This window comes from Lacerta agilis, chromosome 12 (assembly GCF_009819535.1).
Source record: "Lacerta agilis isolate rLacAgi1 chromosome 12, rLacAgi1.pri, whole genome shotgun sequence".
Lineage (NCBI taxonomy): Eukaryota > Metazoa > Chordata > Lepidosauria > Squamata > Lacertidae > Lacerta > Lacerta agilis.
The window spans coordinates 32833337-32854248 of record NC_046323.1 but is presented as its reverse complement, the minus strand read 5'-3'; the positions used below and the strand labels follow the sequence as shown (position 1 = coordinate 32854248).

The 20912-nt window shown below is 44.5% G+C and overlaps 2 protein-coding genes across 2 annotated transcripts in view; one reads left to right on the top strand and one right to left on the bottom strand.

Moving 5' to 3' along the window:
• Positions 1-17146, top strand: part of NMT2 (N-myristoyltransferase 2) — a 32151-nt gene extending 15005 nt beyond the window's left edge. Inside the window, 10 exon segments of the mRNA XM_033165058.1 lie at positions 3247-3391; positions 5567-5685; positions 5917-6008; positions 6255-6371; positions 8347-8517; positions 10151-10259; positions 11592-11762; positions 13995-14162; positions 15488-15625; positions 16410-17146. Of these exon segments, the coding sequence (XP_033020949.1) occupies positions 3247-3391; positions 5567-5685; positions 5917-6008; positions 6255-6371; positions 8347-8517; positions 10151-10259; positions 11592-11762; positions 13995-14162; positions 15488-15625; positions 16410-16430 (1251 nt within the window). The 3' untranslated portion in view covers positions 16431-17146.
• A 2299-nt stretch (positions 17147-19445) lies between these two features.
• Positions 19446-20367, bottom strand: RPP38 (ribonuclease P/MRP subunit p38). The gene has a single exon (XM_033165059.1). The coding sequence runs from the start codon at positions 20317-20319 to the stop codon at positions 19474-19476; it is 846 nt and encodes a 281-aa protein (XP_033020950.1). The 5' UTR covers positions 20320-20367; the 3' UTR covers positions 19446-19473.
• Positions 20368-20912: the final 545 nt, after the last annotated feature.

Sequence of the window (20912 nt, the reverse complement as noted above, 5' to 3'; positions counted from 1 at the left end):
ATGCACAAGCAGAAAAAGTGCAACAGTGTCTGTTCCATATGGTTTAAAGCCTGCAGAACAGAATAAGCATGTTAGTTTAGGGCTGGGGGGGGGGAATTCAGATTTTTAGAGGCAGCACTACATTTTGAGGCATGTTGTAAGTGGGTGCCAAGTCCCAACTCACCTGCTTTGGGGCTTCATATGGGAGGGATGAGATGGAAGACCAAGTGCTGGTGGAGTTGAGCCATCCTAGTTGGTGGCTTAGGAGCTGGTGGTCCACTGCGAGTGCTTCAGCATCGTTGTACGATTGAGTTGAAGCCATAGCCCTTGAGTTGGCCAGTTGGGGCTCTGCAATGTCCTCCTTGAAGTGAGGGGACTGTACACAGCATTCCAGGTGTGGTTGCTCCATATATTTCCATGACATCATTATGCACCAACAGATTGGTTATTCACACTGAACCACAATGAGCCCAGCAACCCTGGCTTATAGTGACATTTGAATGTTGACATTAAAAAAAAAAAAAACTTGGGAAGTCAGATTGGATTTCTTAGGTTGTTCATATTTGCTTTCTATACGACGTTTAACTGCCGGTTTTAGATTGCTGTCTTCGTTCGATGCCTTTTGCATAATGGTGTTTGGTTTCAAATGGCTCTTTTAAATAATATGGTATTGAGAAATATGATATGGGCGGCTTATTATTATTATTGGGGCGCGGGTGGCGCTGTGGTCTAAACCACTGAGCCTCTTGGGCTTGCCGATCGGAAGGTCAGCGGTTCGAATCCCTGAGACGGAGTGAGCTCCCGTTGCTCTGTCCAGCTCCTGCCAACCTAGCAGTTTGAAAGCATACCAGTACAAGTAGATAAACAGGTACTGCTGCGGCAGGAAGGTAAACGGCGTTTCCGAGTGCTCTGGTTTCCGTCACGGTGTTCCGTTGCGCCAGAAGCAGTTTAGTTATGCTGGCCACATGAGCCAGAAAGCTGTCTGCGGACAAACGCCGGCTCCCTCGGCCTGAAAGCGAGATGAGCTCCACAACCCCGCCAACCCAGAAATAACGCTTCAGGTTAAGAACTTTGCTTCAGGATAAGAACAGAAATTGTGCTCTGGCGGCGCAGCAGCAGCGGGAGGCCCCATTAGCTAAAGTGGTGCTTCAGGTTAAGAACGGTTTCAGGTTAAGAACGGACCTCTGGAACGAATTAAGAACTTAAGCAGAGGTACCACTGTACTATTATTATTATTATTATTATTATTATTATTATTATTATTACTCTTTTAAAGCCATTCAAGGTGGTGGCCATCACTACTTCTCATAAATCAGTTTAATTTACAGTATTAATATGCTTGTGTATTTTTATCCTGGTTGTAAATTGCTTCAGGTCTCTTTTTTGTCGTTTTTATTCGCTTTGGTCAGCAGCTGGAAAGCAGGAGGTGGGGAGGTGATAAAATGCTCCTGCTCCCGGTCTTTGTATTGCAAGGCCAGTGCTGCAATATTTGTATTGCAAACATCTCTTTAAGGCAATGTAGATGCAAAGAAAAAGAGCTGAAAATTTCAAAAATAGAAAGGCTTGGCAAGTTTGTTTAGAAAAAAGCAGAAATTGTAGAGTGAACTATCAAAAGGCAGCACCCAGAAGGATGTGAGACATGGGCTATAGGACCAAAGCAGAAACCTCCTTTTTATTTCGCACTCGCTTCCTGTGAGATCACATTAAATGTAGCATGGCCAAAGATGTTGCCAAGCCCTGAGTTTTCCTAGCCCGAAGAAAAGCCCTGCTGGATCAGGCTGAAGACCCATCATAGGCCAGCATCTTGTTATCACAGTGGGATGCGGGTGGCACTGTGGTCTAAACCACTGAGCCTCTTGGGCTTGCCGATTGGAAGGTCGGCGGTTCGAATCCCCGCAACAGGGTGAGCTCCCATTGCTCTTTCCCAGCTCCTGCCAACCTAGCAGTTCGAAAGCACACCAGTGCAAGTAGATAAATAGGTACCCGCTGCGGCAGGAAGGTAAATGGTGTTTCCATGCCCTCTGGTTTCCATCACAGTGTTCCGTTGCGCCGAAGCAGTTTGGTCCTGCTGGGCACATGACCTGGAAAGCTGTCTGTGGACAAATGCCGGCTCCCTCGGCCTGAAAGCGAGATGAGTGGCACAACCCCATAGTCGCCTTTGACTGGATTTAACCATCCAGGGGTCCTTTACCTTTACCCTTTACCTATCACAGCAGCCAACCAAACATCCCCAAGCCCACCTCGCCTGGTGCTCCAGGGCATTATCTGACCCTCCAGGGCAGCTTTCGATGGGGCTTCTGGGGGAAGAATAAATTGTCCCCCCCCCACACGCACACACTCTTTTTGTGATACTAGCAGAAGTCTTATCATAAATCTGGATCCAACCCAATGCATCTCTGGAGCAGGGGTGGCCAATGGAGTACACCCCCCCCCAGATGTTGCTCGACCACAGCTCCCATCATCTGACCATTGGCCATGGCTGTGGAGCTGATAGGAGCTGAGGTCTGACCGCATCTGGAGGGCACCCCACTGGCCATCTCTGCTCCAGAGTGTTCCAGACATTAGTGAAAGAGGAGAATAACTTCAAGACAGGCCATCCATTTCTGGATGGGGAACCTGCAGGCAGCATTAGAAATTATCTAGACAAGAGCAAATGCAATATACGGCATTAATTGATTCATATATAATAAAAGTTATCATGTGATAAAGTAAAACTGTTAATCCCTGCAACATATTTGAGCTTTCACACAATGTCAAAGCCATTTCCTTAAAACTTAGGCAACATAGCATGTGTTTACTACTCGTTTCCTGTTGTTTGATTCTGGAGGTGGAGGGTGGGGGGATCCATTTGCAGCCCCCTTAAACCTGGAAAATCACAGGAGCGAAGTGACAAAATTCGGGGGCTCTATCCCAGCATATATTGTTGTTCCCTGTTGTTCTCACAGGCGAAGAGAAACACACACATGTGCACAGAGGGTGGAGGGGTAGTGACATTGCCCAGTGGCAGTTGTTGTGTGACACCACACCTACTGGTGCGAGTGAAATTTAGCACGATATATCGGTCAGGAAGCCACAGTTCCATAGCACAACAGTGAGAACGGGACCTGAGCACAGGACAGAAGTGCCAGCATTATAATCAGAAAAGCTAATGCACTCTAATTGACTCTGCATCTCTCTCTCTCTCTCTCTCTCTCTCTCTCTCTTTCTCTCTCTCTCTCTCTTTCTCTCTCTCTCTCTTTCTCTTTCTCTCTCTCTCTCTCCCTGCAGAATCCAGCCATTCCAATGCAGAAACTGCAAGATATTCAGAGAGCCATGGAGCTCCTGTCAGCATGTCAGGGCCCAGCAAAGAACATTGACGAGGCGAGCAAACGTAAATACCAGTTTTGGGATACACAGCCTGTACCCAAGCTTAGTAAGTCTGTAGCCGGGACCGGATAATGAAAGTATTCTGACTGACTGATTGAATATATCAATTTACAGCCTGCCTTGTAAAGCAACCGTGTGAAATCCTAGTGCAACAACAACCAGAACGAAAGAAGCAAGTTTATCGGCACTGTTAAAAACCAGTCTAATCGGAGGTTGAAACTTCTGGGAAAGGATGCTAAAAAGGCACCCGATGAACCAGCAGAGAGGGGGGAGGGCGGCCACGTTTGCGTTGCCCCTTCCGCCCCGCTTTGGGGGACGCTGGTCAGAAAATGGGATATGTACCTACGATCCATTAGCAGTTCTACGACCCCTATCATCCTTTGGCTGTACAGTGGACCCTCCGGATACGAACTTAATTCGTTCCGGGGGTCCGTTCGCACCCCGAAAATTACGTAAATAGAGGCGTGCTTCTGTGCACGCATGCGGCACGATTGTGCTCTTATGCGCATGTGCAAGGCGTGCAGAGCACTTCTGCGCATGTGTGTGCAGCGAAACACAGAAGTATACACTTCCGGGTTTGCCGTGGCCGTAACCTGAAGATTCCAAATCCAGAGGATATTCAAAGATCATTCCTCTTTGAACAGTCATGGCTTCCCCCAAAGAACCCTGGGAATTCGTCAAGGGTACTGAGAGCAGTTGGGAGGCCTCTATTCCCCTTACAGAAATACAATTCCCAGAGTTCCCTGGGAAGAAGGATCAATTGCTAGACCACCCTGGGAACTGTAGCTCTGTGGCCCCACCCCTGCTTTTTAACCCTTTCCTCTGTTCGGTCTTTTTTATGCTTAATTGGGATTTCTGATGAAATGTCAAAGGAGAAAAGGGATGAGTAAGGACTGTAAAATGAGAAGTATAAAACCAGTTAAAGGGAAAACTGCTTTTTTAAAGATTTCCAAAGGGAACCTTTCCTCTGATAGACACGCAGGAGTCATAGCGGTGGGTGTGGAATTCCCAGTCTCCACCATGCCGTAGAAAAGTATTACTCCATGAATTGGGAGTCGTGAGTCTGCTGTTGGGGTTTGAATCTGCATTTGAAGCGAGTTCATCTTGAGGAGCCGTCATGCTTCTTATATTTATTTATACCCCGCCTTTTTCCCTGACAAGGGACTCAAGGTGGCTTACAGAAAATAGAAACAGCTAAAAGCATGGGGGGGGGGGGAGATTAAAATAATAATAATTAAACATGAATTGTTGTTGTTGTTGTTCAGTCGTGTCTGACTCTTCGTGACCCCATGGACCAGAGCACGCCAGGCACGCCTATCTTTCACTGCCTCCTGCAGTTTGGCCAAACTCATGTTAGTCGCTTCGAGAACACTGTCCAACCATCTCATCCTCTGTCGTCCCCTTCTCCTTGTGCCCTCCATCTTTCCCAACATCAGGGTCTTTTCCAGGGAGTCTTCTCTTCTCATGAGGTGGCCAAACATGAATTATAGCATTCAGCAAAAAGAGGCAAAAAGTGACAGGCTGACTGGTGACATCCAGGGAAAATGTGTACTCACTGTGGTTATGCTGATGTAACCAATCAAGATAACCGTATAGTTAAAGCTATGGTTTTCCCAGTAGTAATGTACGGAAGTGAGAGCTGGACCATAAAGAAGGCTGATCGCCGAAGAATTGATGCTTTTGAATTATGGTGCTGGAGGAGACTCTTGAGAGTCCCATGGACTGCAAGAAGATCAAACCTATCCATTCTCAAGGAAATCAGCCCTGAGTGCTCACTAGAAGGACAGATCCTGAAGTTGAGGCTCCAGTACTTTGGCCACCTCATGAGAAGAGAAGACTCCCTGGAAAAGACCCTGATGTTGGGAAAGATGGAGGGCACAAGGAGAAGGGGACGACAGAGGATGAGATGGTTGGACAGTGTTCTCGAAGCTACTAACATGAGTTTGGCCAAACTGCGAGAGGCAGTGAAGGATAGGCGTGCCTGGCGTGCTCTGGTCCATGGGGTCACAAAGAGTCGGACACGACTGAACGACTGAACAACAACAACAAACCAATCAAGATACAGTACATTGGACTGACTTGAGCAGTTGAGGGCAGGCTGGGAGAATGCAACCTGAATTTTACCTTACTATGACGTGTAATATTTTCAAAAGCATGCCTATAAGCTGCACACAATGCAATTCCCCCCTCTTTCCCCGCTTCTTCTCCTTTTATGAACTAGGTGAAGTTATTACATCTCACGGCGCAATTGAGCCCGATAAGGACAACATCCGCCTAGAGCCATATTCTTTGCCGCAGGGTTTCACATGGGACACTTTGGACCTGAGCAACGCCGAAGTCGTAAGTAGAACTGCTTACAGTCCTTTAAACACAAGCTGGGGAGGCCCATATATTTCACTGCTGGGCATTTTTTTATGTGCACAGCTCCACTCGGGCACCAGGGCAGTTTCCCACAGGTTGTGGAAGTAAATGCAGCACTACTATGGACTTTGAGCCACTGGTCTACAGAGTCCAGTGCAGAATTCTAGTTAGCGCATTGGGATTAATGTTTTCCCCTTAATGCCTTTTCAGCTCAAGGAGTTGTACATGCTGCTAAATGAAAACTATGTAGAAGATGATGATAATATGTTTAGATTTGACTATTCACCAGAGTTTCTCTTGTGGTGAGTAACAAAATTCCATGCTTTTCCAAGTAGCAACCTTTTGAAAAAATTAGTACCTGGCTGTACTTTTTTCCTTCATCCCTCCTCAGCTCTTTTCCTTCTGTGTCATGTCTGTTGCATAACAAGTCTGCAGGCAGGGAATTTTTTTTATTTTTTAAAAAAAATATTGGAACAGTGCCTCGAAAGCTCTTAGGTTCTTTGTAAATAACAACAATAAATACTAACCTGTGGTTTTCTTCTTTCCAGGGCTCTGCGGCCTCCAGGCTGGCTTCCACAATGGCATTGTGGTGTCAGAGTATCATCCAATAGAAAATTGGTAGGGTTCATAAGCGCCATCCCTGCACACATACGGATTTATGAGAGGTAAGTCCTGACCACGTCTGATGTCAGTTTTGGCTAGGCATGTTTTTAAAAATCAATTTCATCAATGGCAGATTGGGACATGTTGGAAAGATGTGTTTTCTTAGGTCGAAATCCAGTATACAGCTACACTAGTTGAAGTCCCATTTAAAGATTCCTGCTTTGGCATTTATTGGGAATGTCCTCAATACAAGTGTGTCCACCTCGGCAACTTCTTACTATTCAAATTATTCTCTATTTCATAATAGTTTGGAACAAAAACCAAGATGTCCATCAAGGCCCTGGTCTACATGGTGTTCCACATATCCACCTGGGTGGAATTCAGGATCACCAAGAGCTACCAGACTAGTGCTTAAAAGCAAGGTTCAATCAGAACACCCTACATTTAAAAACACAAACCCTTAAGCCAGCAATATGAAGCGCTTCAAAAACGTTTTTGAAAGTCAGAAGGTCCCAGTATGCAGCTGCAACCCAGATGTTTACAGTCCAAAGGTCTGTCTAGTAAGAGAAGACCTTGTCTAGCCATGGGGGGGGGGAGAACCTTTTAAGGGAATCGTCCCAGCTGCACCTCCCCAGGAAAAAGGGTTCCAGAGAGAAGGTGCCGGCAAATTGTTTCCAAAACATGTTTTGTTTATACAGCTGGAGGAAGGCAGGATTTTAAAAAATGCAGCCTTGTGTGTTAATTAGTATATGGTGGTACATGGTCTGCAAAGAACACATTCCTTCCAATAAGAAACAGCCAACATACCATTGGAATATTCTCTCTCTGGAAATAATCGAGCTTTGAACGGAGCCAGCTTTGAATTCTTCATTGTTTTAAAAGAGGGATGGCTCAACTCCTTTGGTCCAAAGGTCCTGCGTTTGCCCTTGGTCACCCCGTGAGGTGTCTCCAACAGCTACTTTGGGAGCCACTGCTACAGGCTAGAGGTTGTCACCCCCCACACACACTTGTACACACACATTTACGGGTACACACACATAGCACACAGCTTCTTCCTTCTCAGCAGATCTGTGCACATCCGCTAAGAAGGGAAGTTATTGCCCTCTTAACCACTTATCAAATGACCTATTGCAGTGTTTTTCAACCACTGTTCCGCGGCACACTAGTGTGCCGCGAGATGTTGTCTGGTGTGCCGTGGAAAAAATTGTGTTTATTTGATTCCTATTCAAGAGAATTACTTTATATATAGTCAATATAGGCACAGAGTTAAATTTTTTAACATTTTCTAATGGTGGTGTGCCTCGTGATTTTTTTCATAAAACAAGTGTGCCCTTGCCCAAAAAAGGTTGAAAAACACTGACCTATTGGATGACCAGGGAGGGGGCGATTTGCATCCTCACTGGGGCACTGGGCTCCCCGCACACGATCCTCCCTAGGGGGAGAGCATTCCACAAATGGGGAGCCACTGCAGAAAAGGCCTGTTCTCATGTTGCCACCCTCTGGACTCTCTCGTGGAGGAGGCACACAAAAAAAGTTCTCAGTGGATGATCTCAGGGTCCAGGAGAGAGGCAGTGAAAGTTGGGAGCACAAGGGAATTATGCTTCCCATGTAACGTGAAAAGGGCGTTTTGCAGAAGGTTAAATGGGAAGTTCTAATCGTGCAAAGAGCTTGCGATTATTCCTAGTTCTGCAACTGCATCTTTTGAACATTACATCAGTGCTTGAATAAGGGGGGGGGGCTCAACTCCCTTACGTTCTGCAACAGCCCACTTGGGCTGCTCTTTTGATTTGCCCAGTACCAGGAGGTGAGGTTTATGGCCTCGCTTTCTCTCTCCCGCCTCCTTGCAAATCCCTGCGTTATGCTGGCAGCAAAAGAGGAAGGGCGCCTTGCAGGCATCATCTCTCATTTATTTATCGTCACAAGAGTTTATATTACATTTCTGCACCGCAGGCAGAAGGTTAGAGAATAATTGGATTGTTGTTGTTAGTTGTTGTTGTTTAAAAAAATAAGTAGTGGCTTCTAACTTTTTATTCCCAGTGAAAAGAAAATGGTAGAAATTAATTTTCTGTGTGTCCATAAAAAACTGAGATCTAAGCGAGTAGCACCGGTCCTGATTCGAGAAATAACCAGGAGAGTAAACTTGGAAGGGATCTTTCAGGCAGTTTACACTGCAGGAGTGGTACTTCCCAAACCTGTAGCAACTTGCAGGTAAGCAAGCAAAGGTTTTTCCTGAGATACGGTTGCTTTTCCAAAAGCTTTCAGGTGGTGGTGGTGGTGTGGGGTTTATACATGCAGCTTGCAAAACACTACTTGTGTTTTTTTAAAGTTTCCAGTTTAAGACTGCGTTTTCATTTAATGATAAATCCATCGCCGTGCACAAGCAGGTAAAAATAATTCAGTAAGAGGAATGAAATAGCTTTATGTGGCGTCCAAACCCAGGGATTGTGGTTTGTTTATCCCTCTGTAAGCCAGGATTGGTAAGCCAACCACAAGCCTTGATTTAAGTCTTAACTAGTGATCCTGGCTTGTTGGGGAGGAATCAACCACAATCCCAGACTTGGCTGTAACACTAAGCCATTTCCTTACTGGTTTGTTTCCCTGCTCATGCATAGCGGGAGCATTCAGGCAGTATGTGCAGCCCATAACTCATGCGCAGTATGGATTATTAAGCAAAGGCCCTTGGCTTAGGAACATCCCTAAAAGAGGGGATTGGTGCTGGAACAGTGAACCGGCATTGGGGGGGAAATATGATTTAGAACATTTTGAGCCAGGGGAAGCACCTTTTCGTGCCCAGTGTTCATTTTGCAAATGGCCAGTGCTGCCTCAATATATGCTATAGCCTCCATTTCTTTTTCTCCATCTTTCCGCTAAGAAAAACCAGCTTGGAGGTGAATCAGTTTATGGTGTCAGTGTGAGGCTGCAAAGGGAGATTTAGTGGGCTGCATGTTCGGCTGTCATTCCCTGTTAATGGAAGATGGAGTAGAATGCACCGTCCTCTTAAATTTTGCCTCATCCTTTCCTGCGCACAGCCAGCATGGTGTAGTGGTTAGAGTGTTGGTCTAGGACACAGGTAGGCAAACTTAAGGCCCAGGGCCCAGATCCAGCCCATTCGCCTTCTAAATCTGGCCCATGGACAGTCCGGGTATCAATGTGTTTTTACATGAGTAGAATGTGTCCTTTTATTTAAAATGCATCTCTGGGTTATTTGTGGGGCATAGGAATTCGTTCATTCCCCCCCCCCAAAAAAAAATATAGTCCGGCCCCCGCACAAGGTCTGAGGGACAGTGGACCGGCCCCCTGCTGAAAAAGTTTGTTGACTCCTGGTCTAGGACCTAGGAGAGCACAGTTCAAATCCCCACTCAGCCATAAAGTTCGCAGCTGACCTTGGGCTAGTCACAGTGTCAAGGGAGTTTTTTTGGGGGGGGTGAGCACATACCTTAAACAAACAAATTAATTCAGTAGATTGGTAGATTGTGCTTACGATATTAGCCGTCAGTGTGTTAAATTTTGTGGGTGCTTTGCATGGAAACACATTTCAAAGACCGAAATGAGATTTCTGTGTATAAAAATTCTGCTCGGTTATTTTCTAGGTCCTGTCCCAAGCAGTGAGCAATAACTTTCCTTAAATTGGATAATTTAGTTAATATTTTTAATTTTACTTATAAAGAAACACAGGGATTACAGTTCAGGGACTGATGTCAAGTGAGATAAATTTTATTATATTAGGTGTTGTATTTTTTTTAATGCACTGTATCCTGTTTGTAACAGTGAAGAGGGGTAGTAATAAATATTTTGAATAAATAAAATTAACACACACACATATATATATTAACATTTCTAGGTATTGGCATCGATCCTTGAATCCCAGAAAATTGGTAGAGGTGAAATTTTCTCATTTGAGTAGGAATATGACTTTACAGAGAACGATGAAGCTTTACAGACTTCCTGATGTAAGCACTGTTTCTGTTCACAGCACTTTCACTCTCACAGTGGGGTCCCAAATAGCCTTCTGTCGATCCTTGACAAGGCAGGCTTTCATTTTGGGAAGGCAGGACTGTTCGAGAGATGTGGAAATAGTTAACTCTGGTTGGGGAGAGGCTTTCAAAGAGTTGTAGAGTTGACTTGAATGTACTGATGGCATATGCCAGGCATGTCCAAGTTTCAAGAGACTGTGATCTGCTCCCACTATTAAAAAAAAAAAAATTGGCAGTGGTCTACCAAAGGTTGTTGAGCTTTTTTTTTTAGGGAGTCAAAAGTTGTTGAGTTTTTTGTTGGGGTGGGGTCCCGCAATCTACCACAGACACCCCACAGCCTACTGGTTTATTAGGGGGAAATAACTATGCCCTGTGAACCTCCCGGATGTTTGTTGGACTCCAAATCCCACCAGTCCTGCCATTCTGGCCAATGTTCAAGGATGATGGGAGTTGTAGTCTAGCAGCATCTTCAAGGCCAGAGGTTCCCCATCCCTGTTTTAAAGGCAGGCTTTGTTCCATACTCATTATGCCCCCATTAAGCGCTGCAGAGAAGACATGGCAGATATGCTGTGACAACACAGAGTCCTGTGTTTTTCTGTAAAATCTGATGAGGCCGTAAGGAGACTTAGAACACAGTACTCTTGAAGCCACTATTTGTTTTCCTGTATCTACAAAGTTGGACTTGGGAGACCGGGGTAATTTTTTTATTATTATTATTTTTTGCTGCCCAAACATCTGTACGCATACAGGAGTTCATGAAGGATGACTTTCCTGCCTGGTTGTTGTCTCCTTGAATGTGTTGAATTTGCTGGGAGTTATGCAAAGCATCATTCGACAGCAGGGGTGGGCAAACTTCAGGCTTACAGGATGTGCTTTGGATTTTACTGGTAACCTGAGATCCACTACCCAAAGCAAGATGCAAAATAGCAGCTCTGCTGGGTGGACACAAGCTAAGGAACAAGAGTGTCTCCATGCCACAAGCTCAACCAGGAATTTCGGAACAGTGCCAGCTCCCAAGCAATTTCACATAAAAAATTAACTTCTGGTCTCCCCACCCCAGCATTATCAACAACTTAATGGGGGAGGCTGTTTTAGTTGTCACTGTTCTTAAGACAATTGAGAGTCTAAAACTCTTGCCAAGCTACCATAAAACACCCAGAGATCTCTCAAAAAATCCCGATCTGTCTTCTGCCCACCCTAGTAATCTAGAGGGTAGGCACAGTAGTTTTTCCTAACTGAATGCCCTAGCATTGTTTTTCTGCTTAATGTATAAGCTCTCTCATCTCTGACCTCTTTCGTTATGACAAGGCCACAAAAACTTCAGGTTTGAGACCAATGGAACGAAAAGACATTAAAGCGGTGCAAGAATTAATCAACAATTACTTGAAGCAGTTTAACCTCGCTCCTGTTATGGACGAAGAAGAAGTGGCCCACTGGTTCCTGCCTCAGGATCACATTATTGATACCTTTGTTGTAGAGGTAAGAGAGAGTCTATCTCCTGCCTCCATCCAGAATGTCAGAAAAGCCCGGCTGCATCAGACCAAAAGCCAATCTAGTCCATCATCCATTTCCCACAATGATGGACCTGATGCCTGTGAGAAGCTCTTCCCTTACGTTAGGAACTCCTGTATCTACATTTTAATCTATTATTTTTAAGTTGCTGGTTGTAAGCTCACTTGTGAACTCTTTGTTCTGGAAGACAGTGTTGAATTGTTCAAAATAAATAATGAAGTCTCTCCCAGAAAACCGGCAATGGTCCTTTTCAGGTGAAACATTAAAATCCAGTTTTGTTATAGGCACAAACAGCAGTGAGCCTCAAGCTCAGGCTTTCTCCTGTTCTCCTCCAGCATAGCTGTGTGGATATCAGAAGCATCCACTATTGCTTTTAAACTAAACAGTTTCTTTTTACATCTGAACTTGATTAAACTATGGGTTGTTCAAAGAAGCCTGTATCAAACCGTAATTCCCCAAGTGTAGATGTAATTGAGAGACACTGCGTAGTTTAAAAGCAAAGCAGGTGCTTCTGATTTCTCACCAGGGCAGGGGAAGTGTGCAATCCCAATATTTGCTGCTGCTTGTGCATGTAAAACTTTAAACTATGATTTAGCATTACGCGGGTGGCGCTGTGGGTTAAACCACTGAGCCTAGGGCTTGCCGATAAGAAGGTCGGCGGTTCGAATCCCCGTGACGGGGTGAGCTCCCGTTGCTCGGTCCCTGCTCCTGCCAACCTAGCAGTTCGAAAGCATGCAGTGCAAGTAGATAAATAGGTACTGTTCTGGCGGGAAGGTAAATGGCGTTTCCATGTGCTGCTCTGGTTCGCCAGAAGCGGCTTTGTCATGCTAGCCACATGACCCAGAAACTGTCTGCAGACAGACGCCAGCTCCCTCGGCCAGTAAAGCGAGATGAGTGCCGCAACCCCAGAGTCGTACGTGACTGGACCTAATGGTCAGGGGTACCGTTACCTTTACCTAGCTGGGCAATAGTAACTTCTCTCCTTTGAAGTAAAAACTGGATATGTCTATACTAAAACTTGGGTGGTTTCAGATTGGCCTCCGTTGGCCTGATAATAACCACGATTACTTCTACCACTTGGAATTTGAAGCTCTTCTTCTTTTGTTTAAATAGGGATAAATATGCACAGTGTATCTGGGATCTGCAACAAAATGTTGCAGTGTAGAATGGTCATGTTGAGGATTCCAGGTATTTCATTCTCCAGTGTTACATGTCCACTAAGCATATTTACTTCTCGTTGGACTGTTTGCAGGGGTGCCTGCTTGGGTTTTTCATACTTACGCAAAATTTGGGGGTTTTGGAAGGAGGTATCCCCAAGCATGCAGATACCTCCTTATTGTGTGTTGGGGTGCCATTTTAACCAACACTCATATAATTGAGATCACTCTTGCAGTATACGATACAATTCAGCATGGATTGACGCTGCTGGGCTTGAGCCTTGCTGTTAATACAGATGGCTATGCTATGCAGGCTGCTGCTCTGCCTTTCTAAATGGCAGGCTGTGCACTTTGACACTAGAGAAGGAAGTGAGAGCCAATGTGATTAGGACTGGGGAGACCCCGATTCAAATCCCCACTCAGTCATGAAGCTCACTGGGTGGTCATGAGGTTTAAAATGGGGTGGCACACCGCGTATGCTACCTTAAGCTCCTTGGAAAACGATGAGACATAAATGTATTAAAAGGCCCTCCAAATCCCATAGTTCCCAGCCAGCATAGCCAGTGTTCAGGTATGATGGGAGTTGTAGTCCAACAACACCTGGAAAGCCACAGGTTAGCCACCCCTTGGCCTAAAGCAGTGTTTCCCAAACTTGGCCCTCCAGCTGTTTCTGGACTACAACTCCCATCATCCCTAGCTAGCAGGACCAGTGGTCAGGGATGATGGGAATTGTAGTAAAAAAAAACCAGCTGGAGGCTCAAGTTTGGGAAACACTGGCCTAAACTAATGGTATTATAGATCATGATCAGCGCGGGATTGTTTTGAAACAAGTCTAACAGGGCTAAAATAAGACAGAACCATTGGCCATATTTATTTGGCTGGCAGTAATCTCTCAGCACATCAAATACCTCTTGGCCTCAGTAAATTTTCTTGACTTGTAGTTCTGCCAACCAGCTTGAGTTGCTTATGTCTCCAGTGTGCTATAGAGTCTTTTCGCTTTGATTTCTCAGTAGTATCTTTTTTCTTCCCCTTCCTTTCCTAGAGTTCAAATGGTGTTTTAACCGACTTTCTGAGTTTCTACACATTACCTTCGACGGTCATGCACCATCCTGTTCACAAAAGCCTCAAAGCAGCCTACTCCTTCTACAATGTTCATACGGAAACCCCTCTCTTGGATCTCATGAACGATGCACTCATTATAGCAAAGCTGGTAAGTAGCCCTGGCATCGTTGGTCACTTGGTCTGCTTGTATAGAAAACAAGGTTGCCTCTCCCAAGTCTTCCGTGGCCAGGAGAGCTGGGAGAACACAACTCCTGGTGTGACACACCTCTTGGCACTGGAGAGAACAGGGCAGCCTCTGCTTGTGTGTTTCAGCTCCCTGGAGGCCTTTGGGTTGTATGGAACAGCTCTCAGACAGAATCATAGAATTGTAGAGTTGGGAGGGACTCCCATCTAGTCCAATCCCCTGCAATGGTGGAATCTCAGCTAAAGCATCCATGGCAGATGGCCACCCAAGACTGCTTTAAGACCTCCAAGGGAGGAGATTCCACCACCTTCGGAGGGACAGGGGATTAACAATACACCCACATAGTCCAAGTCTATTATTTTCTGAGAGAGACCTCTTTTTTTGCCTGCATGCTGCTGCTGCTGCTACTTCTGGATGAAGAAACAACTGAATGTAAAACTGCAGCTTTCCTTGTCCCCATTTCGTATCATTGTCTTAATCCAAACTTAAGACACAGCAACAGTGGCTCATTGCAGGGCTCTGGAGAGAGAAGAGCTCATAACCTATTACCTTCCAATGAGCCCATGGGGTGGCATTCAACATATTGATCCCGTCAGCAGAAAGACTTGAGAGTGTGCAACAGAACATCCCTGTTTTCTCACATTATCTGTTTTGTCAGTACTTAATTGAAAACCTCAAGAATTATTATTTTTTTAAGAGAGAGCTCTAAATGAAATATAAGCTAATGATAAAATAACACTTTCCATCAGTAGATGTAATTTTAGTTCCGATTAAAGTAAATCCAGCTCTTGGTCTATCTCAGTTCTGTTTTTTATATCCCCTACCATTAAAAGTCTTGACTTATTGGTCTGATTAAAATTTTCATGAACAATAGATTGGCTTGCCAAGCGTGCTTTAGGTTTTTGTCCAGAACAACTTGGTGTCTTGCACAAACTATAGGTCAGAAGCTAGCAGACTAAATTCTGCAAACTGGACTCCTTTGGCGCAGAACCTTGAACGTTGCCTGTGGTGCATTGAGTCAAATTGAGTTTGGGTATCGATTCCACTTGTCCTCCACTTGGAAGTTTTTGCATGCTTCGAGGTACATGTGACTTGCAACAGAATTGGGGAGCTAACCCACAGACATGCCAGCAGGGGGGGTTGCAAGAAATGGAGGGGTGACAGTACCTGCTGTGCAGGATGCGTACCCAATGATGGGAACACATTCTAATCACAGCACGCTTTTATAGGTAACCTTGATGCAAACGCTACTAGAAAAAAAAAATCATCATTTTTTCTTATATTGCCAGAAAGGATTTGATGTGTTCAATGCACTAGACTTGATGGAAAACAAAACATTCCTGGAAAAACTGAAGTTTGGTATCGGAGACGGCAACTTGCAGTATTACTTGTATAACTGGAGGTGTCCTGGCATGGACTCTGAAAAGGTAACGCATTTCACAGAGGCTCAGTTGTCTATAGTGATTTGAATTACCCAGGTGCCCTGCGACTTTGCTCTTTCTTGTACCCTATGGCAGGGGAGGCTAACCTGCGGCTCACCAGATGTCACTAGACTACATGTAAAATCATCCCTAACCATTGGCCATGTGGGCTGGGGCTGATGGGAGTTAAGAGTCCGGCAACATCTGGAGGGCCAGAGGTTAGCAACAAGTGTCTGACAAAGCCCCTTCTAGCGCTAAGTCATAAAACAGGGGTGGGGAACTGGATCCATCCAGTAGGTCACTCCCCATGGACTGCCTCCCTGTTACTCACCTGATGTCAGCTGATTGACACCTGCGTTCACCACTGATCAGCTGGAGTGCATTTACAGCTACCTCCTTTAAGGGCCCGCTCCCAGTGCCAATCATCTGATACCTTTAAATGGGCATACTCCATCAGTACAAATCAGTTTGTATTGAAAGCCAAGGGAGAACTCCCTAGTGCAGCCAATCCCCAGGGGTCTCCCTGTCAGTGCCAATCAGCTGATTGCTGCTGACAGGGACTTTCACTTGCAAAGGAACCAATAGGAGCTCCCATTGGTTTCTTTCTAGCCACATCTATACCTGCCCAACAGGTGGGGGGGCAGGCAATGATGGTTTCTGAAGAACTGTCTCCTGGGCCAACTCTGCACCTGTGCTGGGCCTAATGAAGCCAATGGGCTGGAGATTTCCTTACCAATGTTTTTATTTGTTACCCTTACCTGCACTAACAAACCCGCTGTTGTCTTTCTAGGTCGGTCTTGTATTACAATAATGAGGAAGGACACTTGTATTTATAGTTCTTTGAAGTAATCATCTGGGCTGATGGGAGCTCTTGGGTCGGTACCGTTCCAAGAGGAGAGAAGCACAAAGGCTGGTGAACTTTAAAATAATCCTTTGAACCTTGGGGCCATGTGGAGGGGAAGTGAGGAGACCCATGCCTGACCAATCCTTCACACCTTCAGCTCAGCTCGGACCAGAGAGAGAAAAAAAGAGTCATGAACCTTTTACTGTTTTGTCGATGAAACGAAATAAAAGCACATTTCTTTTTAATTTCCAACGCTTAGCTCGCATCTTGATGGAAAAGGGTTCTTTCCCCCCCCCCTTCCCCTCCCCTGCGTGAAAGACTGTTTTTTGTACAACCAACTCGATTGCAGTGGTGGAATAGAGTACAAATTCTTTACTGTTAATGTGACTGAACTGCTGCATTTCTATTTATTAAGTGGTAGTGTACATTTATCAATGTAACAAAATGAAGGAGCCGATTTTGAGTGTTTCTGCTTATTTTCCATCACGTGGATGTCATCGTCGGAAGGAGGAAATTCTTGGGGAGTATTATGACTGTCTGTTAGGAAACATGGAGAACCTTGGATGTATTTTGTAACTGTGGAGTGGTACGGGAAATGCACTGGTCTTGACCTAGTGCATTTGTTTCTCCATAAGCAATGCTGCCAAATCAATAAAAATAAAAATAAAAATTACAGATTTGTACTTCGATCTTCAGTAGATCACTGACTTGACTTCAAGAGTATGGCACTGTTTAGTGCGAGTGTTTATATGTTGCCTGAATTATATATTACTCTATTAATCTTGCAGCTATGAAGAAGGAAAACCTTTCGGGGTTTCTTTCAGTGACAAGAGTTACGAGCAGCCTGTACATTAAAAAAAAAAAACTTGAGAATTTTAGTACTGTTATCAAGATGTTACAACTGAATGTGTTCAAGGCTTTTGCAAAATTGCACATATTCCTTTTGTCTACTTGTTTTTTTAAAAGGGGGGGGGGTGTCCATTTTAAACAAAAAGTATGTTTGTGTAAATAAGTAAAATTTGCTTATAGTAGTAGTAGTATATCCTGGATTTTGGAGCAAATGATTTCGCTGTCCCTTGTGCTTATTATAAGCAAATGTTCACAACCCTGCGAGTACCTTTTTTTGTTTGCTAACAGCCTTAACTAATATGCCATAATGTGTCTCTTTCTCCCTCCCACCCACCCTTGTTCTTTAATTCTAATAATGGCAACCAGCCTTAAAAAAGCAAAGGCCATGCATAGGCATAGCTTGCTTGAAACTAAGGTATTTCCCAAGCTAGACTCACCCCAGATTGATTTCTCAGTGAGTTGGTATAGGTTGAACAGCTCTTGTAAATGAATCCACGCTTCTCTAAGCTTTCAATTTAATGCACCATGATTCGTTCAAAGGTGAAGGTGTTCAACAGTGATCTGGATAAGTTTACATGACTGGTTAAACAAGTGTGTGTGTGTGTGTGTGAGAGAGAGAGAGAGAGAGAGAGAGAGAGAATTAAAATAACACTGAATATCTGAAATTAGTGTGGAAGTCGGAGTGAGGAAAGCCTCAGAACCATAGCTGTCAACTTTCCCCTTTTTTTGCGGGAAATTCCCTTATTCCAGCGCCATTTCCCACTGCAAAAATTGACAACTATGCTCAGAACTGCGCAAGACTTCATAAGATTAATTACAACCCTTCGTTTTTCTCCTTCGCTACACAACTGAGGACAATCTTCCCAATTATTATCCAATAAATTGCTGGAGCCAAGTAGGTCTGGTCAGTGCTTGGATGGGTGACCACTAGGGAACCACCTAGGTTTCAACGGCAGAGTAAAGGTAGAATAGAAATGTAATAAAATGACAACAAATAAAATATTTGAGCCGGAAAGGTAAGAAAGCAAAGTACAGTTGGTGTAGACGTGTGGTGATTTCGCCTTTCCATAACCCTTTAAGCACAAACTACTGCAAGCACAAAGTTTTGCACCTGACTAAATAGGTAATAATTTAACTACACATCCTATATCCAGTTCTTGATGCTGCTGCTGCTGCTGCTTCCTTACTGTCCCTACAACTTGCCTGTTTTCAGTATTAATATTAATAGCAGCTGATTGAAACATGATTCCTCTGAGCAGCCATTTTAAGTTGCACCACAGTTTTAGCTGTTTAGGGGCAATTTTAGTTTTTTTTAGATTCAATAGCATGCTGTTAAACTGAACATGGTACGGCTGTAACCTGTTGTTTAGGAAATCTGCATTGTGGGATCTGCAAGAACAGTTGTGACCTGCATCCCAAAATCCGAATCTGAAATGCTTTTCTTCTTGCAGATATTTGCTGATTGACACGCTAAAGAAAATACTCCTCTATTAAAAGCCAAATGCACCTGGGGTCAGTTCTGCATGCATTATTTGACCAAATGCAAGTGTCCAAAGGATAACATTGTGCTATCAAATTTGCAGATGTTTTGTGATTCCGGCATCTTAATAGATTACTAGCTATTGAATCTATCAGCACAGATGGATGTTTGAATAAAAGTTATCACTTTCTTACTATTTTGTTTCGAATTACATTTAATCCAGAAGAAGGCTATGTTCCAAGCACTTTTAGATTTTCTGAAATGACATGTGTCCAGTACCAAGCTATTGGCTTGAATATCTTGCCAGAAATATGAATTTTGTGATGTGGGTATATATTCTTAACTACAAGCCTAGTTAATATTATAGTGATACCTCGGGTTACAGACGCTTCTGGTTACAGACACTTCAGGTTACAGACTCCGCTAACCCAGAAATAGTACCTCGGTTTAAGAACTTTGCTTCAGGATGAGAACAGAAATCGTGCGGCGGCAGTGGGAGGCCCCATTAGCTAAAGTGGTACCTCAGGTTAAGAACAGTTTCAGGTTAAGAACGGACCTCCGGAACGAATTAAGTTCTTAACCCGAGGTACCACTGCACATAGCTTTTACTGACTTCTTAAAAACACACACACACACACACACAGGCAAATAAGAAATGTGGGAACAAGCCAATATAATTGATTACTTTGAAATGCGCTTTTTAGTTTTGGGAAGCTTCCTTCGCTTGTTTGGGTTGGGCACTATTTTTTTAACCTTGAGTGCTTGCAGGGCTGTACCAGGAGAGGCAAGGCTGCTGCAATCTGCTCTTTTCCGCTTGTGGTTGGGAGAGTGCTCTTCCGGGTCTGACTCTGCGCACTCACCCGCCTGCAAGTTCGCCAGGTGAGCATCTTCAGTGGCCGGCAAACGTTCCGTTCCGTGCTGAATCCACGGCACGTCCAAATGTGGTATTCGCGGGATAATCGTCTTGGCTACCTCTGCGAAAGCGTCGGTGTCCTTTTTAAATCCCAGGGCTAGGACAGACGTTAACCCGAGGACCGGTGCAAGGCTTTCGCTGAGACGTGGAACCTGGCCGGCTGGAGTGGCCCGGCTTGCGCAGAGCAGAATAAGGTGGGAAGTTAGCATAGCAGGCTTGGCAGACTTGCACACAAGCACCAGAAGCAGCTCGTTTTTTTCTAGCGCTCTGGTTACTTCATTGATCCCAATAGCGAGTTGGTTCCTGATTTGCAAGTTTGTCCACCCATGTGCTTTACCATCTCCGGGGCAATTCTCGTCTTGAAGTCTGCTGGTCTGGCCATGGCATTGTTCTTTCTCCTGCTTCTTTCCAGAAGAGGGTTTCTTCCTTCTCCGAGTCTCTACCTTTTCTAACCCAATCTGTTTCATAACATCTCCTAAGGCCTCCAATATGTAGTGCATGTCTGCTCCATCCACAGGGCTCCACTGCAGAGTATACGGGTTGCTCAAAGATGTCTTTACAGTCATGTGCTTCGATTTACGGGCTGACGATCCCTTTGCTGTCTGAAGGGACATCTTGATGCTCTTGGTATGGTTTGCCAGGCTGAGCTGCGAATGAAAAAGCAACAATAAATTCTGCGAACTAAACCAAAGATACACAACATCTATAGGCATGCACACACACCCATTCCAACACATTCTTGCTTTAATTTTTTTTTCTAACATACTCGGCATTGCTGAGTTCTTCTACCTAGCCTTGAAACTGCAAATTAAACGGTTCATTTGCACAAAGCATGGTTGCTTGTATCCAGTGATACATGCTTAGCTGTACAAAAAGGGGAGCCTGCAAAAATCTCCAACAAGGATCTAAAAGTTGTAAGCCACAAATGTGTTTCCATTTGATGCTGAAATATTCTGGAATTATATTTTGAAAATAGTACATGATATACTAGAACAATGAAAAGTCTAGGAGGAAAAGCTTGTATCCTTCAGAAGGATATTTAAATCCTAAATTTTGAAAAGAGTGTTCCAAGAGAAACCTCAGAAATGTGAATTTCCACTGGGCTCTCTGATCTGTGAATTCAGTTCGATTTCTGCATTTCATGAGATTTTTGCATACAGTATAGGCTACAATTGCTCTGTACAAGCCCCATTCAAGGAAGAATTCA